Consider the following 15,854-nt stretch of genomic DNA (forward strand, 5'->3'; position numbering starts at 1 on the left):
TCTGGGAGTGGGACTGGGAGGGTAAAAGGATGTCTCCTTCACAGGTTGAGCACCTGAGAAGGAGAAAAAAAGATGTGTAATTGCTAAGCACTTCTATTATATACCTCCCAAAGTATAAAGGTGGTGACCACACTGGGAACATAAGCCAGATCAGTTTCATGATCAATGATTCTATTGTATTACAAGTCATTGCCATAAAGTACAATGAGACAAAAACCTTAGCCCAAGCCCCACACTTGAAAAGCACTTAATACAGCAAATACCGGATGGAAGTAAGATACGATATACTGAAACTGTGAGATCAAGAGGAACAACCTTGAGAGCCAATAAATCAGCATTGTGATGAGTGACTATCAATCCGGTCAGATCTGTTGTTATCTCAACCCCTTGTGCCCCACGTTGGGTGCCAAAAGAGAACTGTCGTGGCTTAAACCCTAGCCAAACAGCTTGTTCACTCACTCCCAGTGAGTGGTGCCGGGCTGACAGGAATCGAGGCCCCCCCCCCCGCCCCGGGGCTCTCCCCTTCCCCACTCCCAGAGGAACAGGGAGGAGGATCAAAAGGGTGGAACTCCCATGGGTTGAGACAAGAACAGTCCAGCAACCAATGTACAACACAGATTACCACCGCTACCACCAACGACAACAATGATAAGAGAAAATAACAAGGGAAGAGAATACAATACCACCGGCCAAGAAACGAGTCCGACCCAGAAGCCCGTGTCCTTCCAGGTAACTCCCAGTTGCCCCCCACCCCGGGCATGACGTGCTGTGGTATGGAATACCTCTTTGGCTAGCCTGGGTCAGGCGCCCCGTCTCTGCTTCCTCCCAGCTTCCCCTCCTCCCTGGCAGAGCATGAGCCTCACAAAGTCCTTGGTCAGGGTAAACATCACTTAGCAACAACTGAAAACATCGGTATTACCAGCACTGTTCCCAGGCTGGAAGTGAAAACACAGCACTGCACCAGCTACCACGAAGGAGAAATATGACTGCTACTGCTGAACCCAGGACAATGAAGAATTAAAGAATGTCTGAATTCAAAAGCAGACCACAGATTGTTGCAACCACATATAGTCATTAACTAGTTTATTAGCACTGGCTTTGAAACAATTATACTCAGGTACTTAAACACAGCTTATTTCATGTTTATTTGACATATTACTGTATATTACATAACGCACTGAATATCCAGTAAATAAATAATAAAACCAAAGTGCAGATTAAAGTAGCAAGGTCAATTTTAGGTTATCAGGAATGTCAAAATTACATTAGCAGTATAAGGGCAGCAAGTTATAAATGACTAATATTTAACATGTCATCTTATCGCTGCTGTATGCATGCTAGCATAAATAATCCCTCTGAGAACTGTGTATAGTTATCTACAGAAGACTGTCCTTCCCTTCCATTACAGTTCCATGGTCTTTTTATTTCTTACCTTTCAGGCCTGATCCTGCAGTCCTTACTCAGCAAAACTTCCAAGGCAATCTGTCAGGTTAGTTTCTTACTTGTTACTTTTTCTTTAAGCTACGTAAAGCCCATTGGCTTTCCCAAAACATCTGAATAGTAAATGATTAGAGTTTAAATTTCTAAAAATTTGGAAATTCTAAAAATATTTGTAACAGAAAATACTGTAATTAAGTACAGACCTAAGAGTATTAGGACCAAATCCAGAAACAGATCTAGGCAGAAGCCGTGGGAACTGTCAGGACAGCAAGGTTGGCATCTTGTGAGTTAGGCACTTTCCTGATTAGCCAGCCACTTTTAAGATCACAGTTTTGGATGTAGACATCTTAAGTCTCCTTAAATACTGTTTTGAGCACCTGCATCCTTTTTTTTTTGGATCTGGCCTTTTTTTATATTTGCATACATGAAGTACCACATTAACATTATGCACAGACAATAAGAGAAAAAAAGTGACCCTAACGTAAATCAGAATGATAATACAACATGATATCACAGCCATGTCTAGAAGAAGCTATTGTTTTTTTCTGTGCTTGGGTTGGGCACATTTGTTTTAACAGCTTTTAACACTGTATCCCATTTACTATTCTTGTGTTCTAACTGCCTTTTCCTAAACTTGTGCTGAAACAAATCATTGCTGTCTTCATCCTCCGCCTCTGACACTATCTCCATTTTTTGGATAATTAGTTTAATGAGGTCATGTTGCTTTTCCAACAGTGTTGATATATCTTTGAGCCTAAAAAAAAAAAAAAAAGGAAAAACAAAATAGAAAAAAATATGCATACAGCCTACAACAGGCTTTGTCATTTGGAAAAAAATTTAAATCATTAAAATTACTGATGCAAAAGACTTGCTAAATTCCATGGTTTGCCTACATCTGTAGAGTGCATTTTCACTCTCCTTCAATTCTTGTTGAGTACTTAATCCAAAAAAATACTTAATCAGAATCTATGCAGCAAGACAAAGATTTAATAGATTTAAAGAAAAAAGGGGGGGTGGGGGGTGTGGCGGAATAAAAAGAGAGAGAAAAAGAACAGGGGAGAATGAGACAGAGGGAGAAAGAATAGATTTCCCCAGCTTTTCTGAAGTGATTCTTAAGGGATATATTGGTAAGATGAATAAGAAAATAAGTACAGAGAATTCCTTCCCCAGCTTTTCGAAACAGATGATCTGTTCAAAGATGAACCAGGACACCAACCCATTTTTGGGGAAACAATCTGAGGCAGATTTACCATCGGACCAGTGGAAAGATTATGTGTATTTGCAAACCAATTGGAACTACATCAATTGTGAGTTTAAAATAACCCTTGAAAACCTCCATACACAAACTTTTAATTCTGAAATGAAAATGCATTTTCCACATTAATTCAGTTTACTTTAATGAACAAACAAGCCTGTCATCTTTCTCTGCCATGGGATAAAAATATTTCTCTACCGCACAAGTATTTTGAAGGTAAATACATTGCAGAATACAAAATACTAAGTTACCATAGTGTGAAAGCTTACTTAAAGACACTAGATACACTGAATTTTACTTTTTTAGGTACAGTATGGACCTTTTGAACACTTTAAAAAATAGCACTATATTTGTAATCTTGTTTATTTTTACAGCAGTAAAATAACACAATAAATACCTGTATTTCTGCTTCAGAACTTCCAGTTCTAATGTTGTGTCAGTGCTCTGTGCATCTGTGGTAGAGTCCTCACACCCAAAGCAATACTGGAACACACTCTAAAGAAAACATGGAACCAATCTGAAATCAGACAATATAGTCTGACAATAAATTAAAAATCCCAAATAAGTGAATGGTTAACAGTCTCCACACAATGTTAAAGTCAAAAAGTAGGTTTCAGCTATGAAATTATTTTTTGTATATTAAACATCTGTTTTCCAAAATTTGTCTAATCAGAAAATTTGTCTACCAACAACAGCTGAAATCAAAAGTAAACAAATAAAAGAAGAAATGCCAAAAGGAAGTAACTCTGTTTTCTGTCTGAATAACTTTGGTAGCTTGTCTTGCTTAATAAAGTCACAGATCACTGAGAATTCAAACACTAATTATATCTGAATAAGTTAGGACGCACTAAAACTGATTTATTGTTTTCACTGACAATAGTTAAGGCCTTATCATGATTCCACTGATGTCAGTTAATGATTGAGACTTATTAAGGCAATGTTCTTAGCAATCTGTGCACAAAGTTAAGTCAATTTTATCACATTTTAGTAAGAATTCTTTACTCTAAAATTCACCATCTTACCATAAATCCACAGTATCTTGGTCTGTTCGGATATACAGTAATTGATTCCTGGTCCACCCGACTTAAGAACCAAAATGGTAGCTTCTTCTCTAAGTTGGTGTGAAGATTAACCTAAACGTATTTTTGCATTTAAAATATGTTCTCTTAAGATAAACACATATTATCACGTGAAAATAACCATCATGTCATTATATTCAAATCACTATTATTAGATGTCAAGTCTCAGAGTATCTATGCTATATTGCAACAGTCCAGCTCAGATACTAAAATCATCTAGTCATAGCAGTATTGATTATCTTAACAGAATTAATTATTATACATAGATGTGCACTCTTATAACTAAACTGGTTTCAAAACTTCTGTGCAATGGCTCAAATAGCTCCTTAGTACACTGTGGGTCACAGTATAGAATTATAAGGCAGAAACAGTCAAGACAAAAGGCCTATTATAGCCACAGGTTTTAAGACCAAATCATAATGGGAGAGTAATCTTTCTCTCTTTAATTGTGCTATATCCTTTTACTCGATTAGGACAGTCAGTATAGATTAAGATGCCAGTGGAATGTCTGTGAGAAAAGTCTTCCCCTGGGTAGAAACAAATATGTTACATGAGTGCTTGTTCAGGAGATGCTACCAAATTGGTACAGAAATACAGATCATATGCATCTAGAAGAACAGGCTGTATAGTATAAGCCTATTGAAGACAACCATAATTCTGTTAAACATACAGAGCATTAATAGTAATGATTTCATAGTCCTATCTAAAATTGCAAGACAACATCCTTCCTGAGCACTCTGATGGCAAAGGAATATAAATCAATTAATTAAATAAGTGGTGTTCTAACAATATATGCTTCTCATAGCTAGTGCTTCTGTGGTATACTACTTACCTGCATTGCAATCCTTTTGAGTGCAGCATATTTCTGTACTTCAGCTATGTCCCCAACAGCCAAACCAATCTAAAAATGCCAAGAAAGATATAATTATTTATTTTTATTGTAGTCTGTGATTTCAATTATATTTCTTATTCATATTTAAATCCAAAATGACTCTAAAGTTAAATTTATTTTGTTTCACTTGAATTTGGAAACACACCCCTTACGTGCATATTTAGGAAATCCATATCAAGAAATGTAGATAGCTTTTTAATGCCAACTATCCATCTTCCAGTAAGGCACTAAAGAACTACTTCAAAGATTTGTCTAGAGTAACATCTCTTTTTTTTTATTCTTCAATACTGGTGCTATGTAAAAAATTTATTGACTTCTTCATTGGATAGAATCGTGGCAGCAACAAACAACTTAACTTAAAAAAAGGAATTGTTTGATTTTTATTGCTCAGCTCATATAAAAACTTGATTTCCTAAAAAAAAAAAAACAACAAAATTGATGTTGAATGGAACATGGCTGAAAATGTATTACATGTTTTCCTCCTTCATCTCCATTACCATGTTTTAGGCTTCTTTTTGTCCAGGTCAAGCTTATTAGTTAGCTTTAATACTACTGTTGACTATTGCTTTGTGTTCAGTAAAGATCTGGAGTTTGGCTTCTTAATAAAAAAATATATTGCAAGCTCTAGGTTATAATTCAGCAAGAGATGATTGAAGAAAAATCATTGTTCACTAATTTTCTTTATCAAGACCTCATAATAACACATTGCCGCTCCAATTCAAATTCCATCATGGTTACTACCTGAAGATAAGCAACATAACCCTGCAATGGTTAACTGTGGAAAAATAAAACAGTAAACTGGAGGCAAAAGGAGTCCAGGGAAAGGCAACTTTTTAATATGTTACTGAAAATATCCATTTGTTACATAGTAAATGAATGTCACGTATCAGCACTACAGTATATGCTATGTTTAGCTATATGCTAAAACTGTATAAACCTGTGCTTAACCACTTCTATATATTAATAAATAGTTTACTTACTAGCAAGTTCATAAGAAGGATTGGAATAAGCAAGGTAAATATAATGAGAACTGTGTAACTCAGGAAAGGATATGGCAATTCACTGCTTAGTAATGGATCAAGGAATGCATCATGGTAATTAATGTCTCCCAGCATCATTGCAAATGTCTTCATTACAGAAAGCAGAGGTGTGCTATACGTTTGCTGCAAAAAGAAGTATCAAAATCAAGAAAAAACATGGACTTATGAAATCTGTAAATAACCTCTTGAGATTCTTTAGTAAAAATTAATATTTATAATAATAAAAAATTAATTATGCCATTTAACTAACCTGTGAACCCAAAAGGACAAAGAAACTTAGTCCAAAGGCCAATATCAGGAAAAAGAAAACGACAGCAATCCGTATCAACGTCCTCAAAATTTCCCAGAACATCACAACATAGATACCATAGTTTTCAAATCTAAATGATAAGTAAACAGAAAAAATACAGAATCATAGAATTGTTTAGGTTGAAAAAGACCTTTAATATCATTGGGTCCAACCATTAATCTGGCATTCCAGATAGTTTAGTCCACCACTAAACTATTAAATACTGAAGGTAGAATCCTTTGCAGTTACTTAAGGCATAAGAAATGTCATTTTTCATGTGTGAAAAGAGACATTTTGCCTCTCTGAGACATTTTCAGATGGTACAAATGTCTTGTACTTTCACATCCAAAACAATGCAAGTGGTCTTATTTACAGCAAGCCTAAACCACATAATCTTATATTTTAATGGACCAGAGCAGAAGTTCTTCAAGATACTATGTTTTGTGGGCAACATGTACTCTCTCTATAGCCACAGACCGTACAATATTCTACAACTGTTGCACTTGGAATGCTAACAAACATTAGAAAATTATCCCTTTTTTTTTTGCTGCTTTTTGAAGCAAATTAGCAACCAGAACAAAGGACAACTGGCATCAAGACCTATCTACCGGCCACATGCCTGATATAAAAAGATTTTTCTGTTTATGGCACTATGAAGTATGGAAAACAAGCAAACAAAAAGAAACACACTTCTCAGGAAGAGAGGGGGAGCAGTATAATTTTAAGACATCGGTGTTTCCAACAACAGTCTGTCATCTGGCAAACTCTCCCACTCTTGGCTTACACAAAAACTATACCTCAGAACACGAATTGTCATAAAGCAGATTAAGCTACTTTTTCCCCCAAACCTGAACTTGGGAATTTGTATCCTCTGCTAGATTCAGAGACCAGATGAATGGTTTTTGCTACAACAGTAGCCACTGAGAAAATCCCCCCACAGGATTTTCCCCCTGAAATATTATGTGCAAGGCTGAAAAGATCTATTTGGAAGTAAAGTAAACCTATTTATCAGGTACTTATTAGGCAAAAGCCATTGAAGTCAAGGGAGCTACAGGTTGCTTTGAGAAGAGATGGCCTGAATGAGTTAGAAAAATGATGTGTACTACTGCTATACAAATGAAGAATATGCAGGCCAGGGAAGCATTTCATCTAGCAGAAGAAGGGATGTTGGTCAATCATGAATGTATTTTTTACTATTTAGGTTCAATCCCCATTTTGCATACAGTACACAGCAGGGAGGACACGCCCATTCATAAGTCATCTAAGGTCAGGCATGTGTAGGACAAGGTTTGCCAGCAGAGGCAGTATCATAAAGATTCTCACTCTGACATTAACTCTCTTCACAAAACTTGTCCTCAAACATTCCAACTACAGTAAAATGATCCTGAAATTAATCAGCAAATGATGTGTTTGTCTGTCAGGCCTCATGGGGGTGATTAGTACATATATACACTAAAAATCAGAAGAGCATATATGCACTGTTGTCACATACTGTCATCCTTATTATCTGAAGAGCTCCAAATCAGCACATTTTTGCAGATCAGTCGCACCTCATCTTTGTGCAAGGCATTTATGCTCAGAAACAAAGATGTTTAATTTATTAGTCTTAAGCACCAGATACAATTTTTCTCTCCACCCAGCTCTCCTGCTGTCTATAACTCTTGGGCACTATTGTACCAGTGACGTTGTTAAGATCATTAGCAAGAAATAGACCTTGTGTCAACTAAAGAAATAATTTCCTCCTTTGTAATTCTTTTAATGAACAATATGGTGTAGAAAATTAGGGTGTGCCATTTAATCTGTGAAATGATAAAGGAATTTATCTTCTCCCAGGTATTATAAAAACAGACTTCCTTTGGCCTCTTGTAACTCACATCCTTTTTTTTTTTTAAAGCAAAAGTCATTACAGAATAATGAAACATATTTTTAAAAAGACATATGTGGTGGCTTTGCTTAAGATTAAAATAATTCTTCTTGTTTCCTCAGTTGCCAAAATACATGCTATTATTCTCCATATGTAAAGCACTGAAAACTACCTTACAGTGTTGTAGATCAAAAAATTTCCTATGGTAATTAAAAAATTCCTAACCTGGAAACTTGCATAGGTTGAAAAAAACTCACAAAATATATGGCTATCACACTCAATCATTCATGGTTTAGGGTGTGAAAAATATCTGAAAATATTTAAAGTATTTTATTGTAAATTGTTAAAAACTTTTACCGTTGAAGGTAAAGCAAGAAGTTCATCCAAGACAAATATACAGCAATTGCTCCACATTCCCACTGCAAATGAGCTGGTGTATTAATAAATAAAGAAGACACAAAAATTATGCTTGTCGTATAAATTGTCCAGTCCAGTAGATTGGAGTAATCCAACAAATATTTCAGTTTCTAGGATTTAAGAGAGATAGACAGATACATACTTAAAAGTCATGCACCTTTAAACAACTGAACTCACTACACTATTCAAATCCTCTTCTCCTTTTTAATCTTTTATAAATTGGAATTTCCCTTTTTAAAAGGGAAAAAAAAAATTTCAGTATTACACAAACTGCTATGCAAACACACTGTCTGATTAATTCTATTTCTCTAAGTATTTACCTGCTGAATCAGCTGAAATATTTCTTTGCAGATTCCCAGTAAACTCATAATTAAAACTAAACACATACACACCCTTGTGAAGTATGAGTTCTGAAACAAAAATCAGAGAACAAACCAAATTAGAAAGTATTAAATTAATGCTTTTTTTCAGCTCTACCTACTACATAAACATTACATTTGTTAGGTTACTTCATATAAACTTATTACTATCTAAAGTCTGTTTTACTAACATTTGTTGTGAAATCCATGTCATGTATATTGTATTTAAATAATTCAAACCAAGTATGAAAGTTTGAGGATTTCCATGATAAACAGTTTCTGCACACTCCATTCCAATTGCTAGGTCATTAGGACATTGCCTCCTCCAGTGCATGACATTTCATATACACCAATGTTGCTCTAGACGCTCAGCCAGCACCTTGATGGATGCTGTTCAGTTCACCACTTCTCTACCAGCTGGCATCATTACTCATTGGAAGACAGGACACCCACTTCCAACTAGACAGACTAGGGTCAACATAGACGCCCTCTGGAAGCTATCAGGAGAACTGGCTATCCTGGGTTTGGAGAAGGCTGAGGTTCTTAATGACTTCTTTGCTTCGGTCTTCACTGGCAAAGGCTCTGACCACACCACCCAAGTCTTGGAAGGCAGATGCAGGGACTGTGAGAATGAAGACCCTAGGCCCACTGTAGGATAGGATCTGGTTCGAGACCATCTTGAGAATCTGAATGTACACAAGTCCATGGGACCTGATGAAATCCATCTGTGGGTCCTGAAGGAGCTGGAAAATGAAGTTGCTAAGCCACTGTCCATCATATTTAAAAAATTGTGGCAGTCGGGTGAAGTTCCCGAAGAGTGGAAAAAAGGAAATATAACCCCCATTTTCAAGATGGGGAAAATGGATGACCCGGGGAATTACAGACCAGTCAGTCTCACCTCTGTGCCTGGCAAAATCTTGGAGCAGATTCTCCTGGAAGGCATGCTAAGGCACATGAAAAACAGCAAGGTGCTTGGTGACAGCCAGCATGGCTTCACTGAGGGGAAATCCTGCCTGACCAATTTGGTGGCCTTCTGTGATGGGGCTACAGAACTGACGAACAGGGGTAGAGCAGTTGATGTCATCTACCTGGACTTGTGCAAAGTGTTCGGCGCTGTCCCACAGAACATCCTTGTCTCTAAATTGGAGCGACATCAATTTGATGGATGGACCAGTTGGTGGATAAAGAACTGGTGGGATGGCTGTTCAGCCTGGAGAAGAGAAGGCTGCATGGATACCTCATAGCAGCCTTCCAGTATCTGAAGGGGGCCTACAAGGATGCTGGAGAGGGACTCTTCACTAGGGACTGTAGTGGTAGGACAAGGCGTAATGGGTTCAAACTTAAACAGGGGAAGTTTAGATTGGATATAAGGAAGAAGTTCGTTAGGGTGGTGAGGCACTGGAATGGGTTGCCCACAGAAGTTGTGAATGCTCCATCCCTGGTGGTGTTCAAGACCAGGTTGGACAGAGCCTTGGGTGACATGGTTTCTTGTGAGGTGTCCCTGCCCATGGCAGGGGGGTTGGAACTAGATGATCTTAAGGCCCTTTCCAACCCTAACTATTCTATGATTCCATGACTCTAACTGTTCTTCTTCCATTCAGTCTTGGATGATTTGAGGACCAGAGTCTGTCTGAGTTATCCCTCTCTATTCTGTAGACAACTGCTGTCATTCTCCCATCACCCACCAGGAAGATGAGTTAGTGGAGACGAATTCTTCCAATTCTACTCATTCTGGCTTACAAATCTTTGAGAATCCCAGATTTACTGGGATGGGTGTGTGATTTTTCATATATCAGGGTATCCTCGTGAATCTTCTATATCCCTTGAGTTTATTTTCATATTTCTACTAGCACATCCTTTTTGAGTTCTTATTTCAGTTCTATGCCTTCTATCTCCCCAAAAGAACTCCATTTAGTAATAAAAATCATGATTTTGAAATTAATCATTTGAAGAGTTCACCACACAACAAGACCTTGTCTCCATTAAGACCAGCATGTTACCATTTCAGGTCTAATGACACAGGTGTCTCAGAATACATACTTCATGCCATGGAGACAGAGCTCTGACTCTCCTGTGCTTCACATGAACACATGAGTGTAATGTTATGTATGAGCTGTACTCACAGGTTCAATAAACAGCAGAACTTGCAGTTCCTTCTCTGGAAGTCTAGTAAAATGTTCAGCTTTGGGGCAATACAGTTTTCTTAAAAAAGAGAATACTGCTTACTTTAACTGAAGTAAGGAAACCCTTATGAAAAAAGGGCATCCACTAGTCACACCAATACATTTCTTTTCTAAAACCCCATTCTCCTGTAGCGGTGGAACTGACAAGTTTACCTTCTTTGGTTCATTATGCTGTCCAATTATTCCAGTTCTAGCTTCTGAAAAAAAGTTTGAGCTTTGTCTCTTAGCAGCCCTAAAGTATACATGGAGGGCAGTTTTATCCTGAGACAGGGTTCATCCTTGCTTGCTTTCCTTAAGACCCCAACTAAAGCATGATTTAGGGGAAGTTTAGATTGGATATAAGAAGGAAAGTCTTTCCTGTTAGGGTGGTGAGGCACTGGTATGGGTTGCCCAGGGAGGCTGTGAATGCTCCATCCCTGGCAGTGTTCAAGACCAGGTTGGACGAGGCCTTGGGTGATATGATTTAGCGCAAGGTGTCCCTGCCCACGGAGGGGGGTTGGAACTAGATGATCTTAAGGTCCTTTCCAACCCTAACTATTCTATGATTCTATGATTTCCATCCTATGCATATCATGAACAAGATCAATATTCATAAATTACTAGAGTAGAGCCACACTTACCACAGTGTGACTTTGCTACCTAAGAAAGTTTTTCACTTTGAGATACTGTAATTCCAAAATGGGTATATATCATTGACATTCTGGCACAACACATTTTTTTTAAATTTTTATTCTTTTACATTTATGAACAGGGATTATAGAAAATAACCATTATACTTAAAAACCCTTCAGAGAATTTTCCATCCATGTATGACTCATTTCTGCTGTCACATTGGTCACTACTGTTGTACATGAGGTACCTATATACAGACTGGTAGAAATTGTTCTGTCTTAGCCTCATACTTTATAAGCTTAGTGAAGAAAAATACTGGGCCTGCAAGGGAAAGTAATACATAATATGGGCAAAGAAAGATATATTTGAATACTCAAAAGCACTTTATTAATGACTGCTCTTTCTAGGTCAAATTTTAAATGTGCAATATCCAGTTATTTGGGTTGAAAATTAAATGGACATAGGAAACTAAAGAATCCACTGGATTCTGTCTTTTCAAAATTAAGTACATGTTAATCCTTTTTCTTCCACGTTACAGAAAGATTCACATTAGGGAAGACTTTGAAGTAACCATGTACCAGATGAAAAATTTTCAGAAAAGACTAAAAATAAGAAATAAGAACTGAAAATTATCTACAGAAGTTGCCACTTATAAAGATATACTTCAGTTCTATTCCTTAGAGTTGCTAAATCGTAATTCTAGAAATTATTTAAATAATCATACCTTTTTGCAACAAAAATTCTAACCATATTGTAGCTAGCAAGAAAACTCGGTACCTCATATTCTAATGGCCTTGCTTCATAGATATCTGTTCCATTCAAAGGTCTTCCTGGCTGTATGTGAGTGACCAGAAGAGTCAGTGGGATGAGACCGAGAGAATATATGCCTAAATTCATTAGATGTGCTCGAAACCCATAGGCCATCCTTGAAAGTGAGAACATTAAAGTTACAACACTTTATAAGTTTAGAAGAGCATGCATTCAAATGTAACAGCCAACAATGTTTTCAAGATGAAGAAATAAACATTTTTCAAAATGTCCTTTTGTGATGAATGTGTTTATTAAGCTTTACGTGGACAGAAGTGTATTTGCCTTCCTGAAATACTGTTCCTTTCTTTTTAAGTCACCGATCCTCCTATATATTTTTGTAATAAATTGGAAACACCAATAGTGGTTATCTTTGCTGTAAATATGAAAGAATCATTACTAAATGTTAAGCTACATTTTATATTATAGTCGTCAGCATATTCTAATTATGCTCATGAGAGTTTATGTAGAAAAGATACTCATTTCAGTTAATGCTATAGATATGTACATCTCAGTAAATAACTTCCAGGCACAATAACCTCCATCCTGACATGCAACATGATATTTATGTACATTAAAATACACCTACCATTTCATAAGCAAATATTCTTTACACACGGGATGACTGAGCAGCTCCATGCGATTGTGACGTACCATGGCCTACAAAACAAGAAAGCAGAAGGATCAAGCTTATCTCATCTAGCTAGCTAAGTAAAAGTCATTACAAAACTGGGTAGGTCACCTTCTTTCCTTGAATATTAGCCTAATGAAAATTAAAATGTCTGTAAGATATTGCAAAGTTCATTTGTTTATGCACACTGTCCCCAAGCTTTTACTATTTTGCCTTCTCTGTCTGCTGAGGCATCCAGCTTCTTTCCTGCTGCTCTGTTAGTCTATTTGGAGCTGCAAAAAGTTGTACAGACTATTGCCAACTATAACTCTGAGATTACCAAGCTTTTCTAGTTACATTTAATGAGAAAATATCTATTTATTATTAGACAGTATACCAAGTCTAATTGCTAACGGGAAGCCCAAAAAGTCATCAAATTAAGCCAGAAATTCTGTTCGGTAAACATTTTCTGACAAAGAATGAGAGGACAGACTGGCTATGTTTGTTTTAAGCACAGAAAGTATTTTGTAATTAGCATGTGAAAAAACAAGTTTTGTCAGATTTTCAATGCCTTACATTCCAGTAGATGTTCACTACAATGACTGGAGTATGGTTTTCTTTGATGTATTATTACCTGCATGTACAGCATGTTCCCTTGAAACATTCACAGTTGTTTAAATAAACTAAGAATTTTTGTGTAAACCTAAAGGAAATGTTATTTTTAACTTAGACTGTAAGAACTTTTGCCCATATTTCATTCCAATATACTTTAAATATACAGAGTTATAAACTTTAGAGAAGAAATATTATTATGAAAAATTCAAACCTCTTGATTTTATCTAGAGCACAAAAGCATGGAATTATGTCAAGTAAAATACAGAACTTACGTTTAGAGTGGTAAGTGGTTCATAGAAAATGTCTTCATCATCCTTTAGTTTCTTGTTAAGTGTCAAGGGACACTGAAGATATCGGAAGTTATATTCAATCTGAAAAATAAACACACAATAGCATTTAAATGAAACTGATCATCTAAGACTGAGCTAATGTGTTTAATTTTAGAAAGGTTATCCTTTAGAAACAAAAAAGTCATATTGAGTCAAAGTAATTAGAATACTGATGCATACTGATGATTGCTAGCTAGTTTGCCAGTGAGCACGTGCCATAAAGGTACACATCTGTGCCTGGAAGATTAAACACCCATTTTGAATTGTAAAATAAACAGTTCTCCTTAAATTATTAGTTTAAAAAGGTCATTCTCATAACTGCAATTTGTTTTACTGTTGACTTTGAAGAAAAGCTTGTATTTAAAAGTTATATGACTTTGATTACACAATATAAAGAATATGTAGAGTAGTAGAAAATTTGCATGTTTCCTGTTACTAATGTAGACACAATTCAACATAATCATTGATAAGATTGACAACATGGTTTCAAAGGTAACATAGCTATAGAGTGAAAGCAATCTACTAAAGATTTTAGTCAAGAATTTACGAAAAAAAGAAACATGAAAATTATTGATGACAACTGTACTACTTATGATAGACATGCTTTGGATATGCATAAATAGATCTTATGTCTTCTATCAATCACTTTTATTTTGAAATATCCATAACCTCTGATACTCAGCTTGATTGCAAGGATTAACACAGCAAAGATAAAGACTAGAGATTGCTCAAGCTTAATGCTGTACTTGTTAAAATGCATAAGCATGAAGATTACAGAAATTGAACTTCAAAGCCATTTACAGACCAAAATACAAATTTAGATCAGTCACATGCATTTTCTGTTAAGATCTGATTAACCTACAAGTGTGCCTCTTCATATGAACTTGACACAACTACTAAACTACACATACTGAGTGCTTCCTAAACTCACAACTACTAAACTACACATACTGAGTTCTTCCTAAACTTTCAAGTAAAAAATGTGTTAATTTCAGTGTCACAGAGTCAGCAAAGAGAATTAGATCAGTGGCTTGCTGAGAATCAAAAAGAGACTCATAGCTGAAGATTGCTAATACCCGATGAAGTTATTTTTAAAAGTTACCCTAATACTGAGGAGTTTCAAATTCAAGCACAGATTCAAATACAGTTATTGGTGAATAACTACTGAATTATTCATAAATCAAGTTAAAATATTGACTGATTTCAATTTACCAAGCACAGAACTATAGCTGCAACAATAGAAAATATTTAAGAGGACTTTTAATCTAGTCCAGTATTGGTACCTAAAAGCCAAGCTGATGATTTTCTAACTTTATTATTATCCAGATAATATACCACTGCTAACATGCAGCCAGGCACACTGTGGCATATTCCAACCTAAGACCATAAAATGTACTGTCTTCATAAATATTTTTCATCCACTTACATAGAAGTCTCGACTTGTCTTTTCCTCTGAAGACTCAATTATGCAGTTGTCCAAAACCAGCTTCACAGATGAATAGAAAAGTGAATTAAGGTGATACAGATATTCATAAGAAAGAATATGTTTCTACCTGAAGAAAATGACCTTCAAATACAGCAATCAAATACACAGAAGTGATGATTCAGTCAGATTTTATGCTGTATGTTTTGAAGACATAAACATCCATGTAGGAGTTACATAATGAAACTATGAAGTTTACAAGACTACATGCTACTTTACAAGTGTCAAATGTGTTTATTAATATATGCATACCAAGTCACTTGCTATTTTACTAAAAAGCATTTCTGTAGCATCATTTAACAATTAGCTCAGAAAGTAAAAATATCTCAAATCATTTTGAACCCAGTTATCTTCTGACTTTCATTAGTTCTATATTATTTTCACATTCTTATAACTCCACTGACCTCAGGAAACTGAGAACTTCCCTAATATGAAAGAAATTAAACTGAACAAACTGAAATTGTCACTAAAATACAGTTAAATCAACTTGTGAATTTATAGTGTTTCTATTTTACAATAATACATGAGTGAGGACAGCATTAAAAAAACAATGGCAAGTGATGCAATGTAACTAAGGGAG

At 35.9% G+C, this 15,854-nt stretch overlaps 1 protein-coding gene across 1 annotated transcript in view; it reads right to left on the bottom strand.

Moving 5' to 3' along the window:
• Positions 1–1,130: 1,130 nt before the first annotated feature.
• Positions 1,131–15,854, bottom strand: part of TRPA1 (transient receptor potential cation channel subfamily A member 1) — a 35,648-nt gene continuing 20,924 nt past the window's right edge. The window contains exons 16-27 of the mRNA XM_057426221.1: positions 15,218–15,277; positions 13,735–13,833; positions 12,827–12,897; positions 12,208–12,355; positions 8,597–8,686; positions 8,217–8,386; positions 5,957–6,086; positions 5,647–5,829; positions 4,607–4,675; positions 3,718–3,828; positions 3,093–3,190; positions 1,131–2,194 (exon numbers count right to left, since the gene is read on the bottom strand). Coding sequence (XP_057282204.1) covers positions 1,963–2,194; positions 3,093–3,190; positions 3,718–3,828; positions 4,607–4,675; positions 5,647–5,829; positions 5,957–6,086; positions 8,217–8,386; positions 8,597–8,686; positions 12,208–12,355; positions 12,827–12,897; positions 13,735–13,833; positions 15,218–15,277 — 1,461 coding nt within the window. The 3' untranslated portion in view covers positions 1,131–1,962. The remainder of the gene's footprint in view (positions 2,195–3,092; positions 3,191–3,717; positions 3,829–4,606; positions 4,676–5,646; positions 5,830–5,956; positions 6,087–8,216; positions 8,387–8,596; positions 8,687–12,207; positions 12,356–12,826; positions 12,898–13,734; positions 13,834–15,217; positions 15,278–15,854) is intronic.

The sequence above is a fragment of the Pezoporus wallicus genome, unplaced genomic scaffold (genome assembly GCF_028554395.1).
Source record: "Pezoporus wallicus isolate ANWC-B61680 ecotype Strahan unplaced genomic scaffold, APGP_CSIRO_Pwel_v1 contig_4131, whole genome shotgun sequence".
Lineage (NCBI taxonomy): Eukaryota > Metazoa > Chordata > Aves > Psittaciformes > Psittacidae > Pezoporus > Pezoporus wallicus.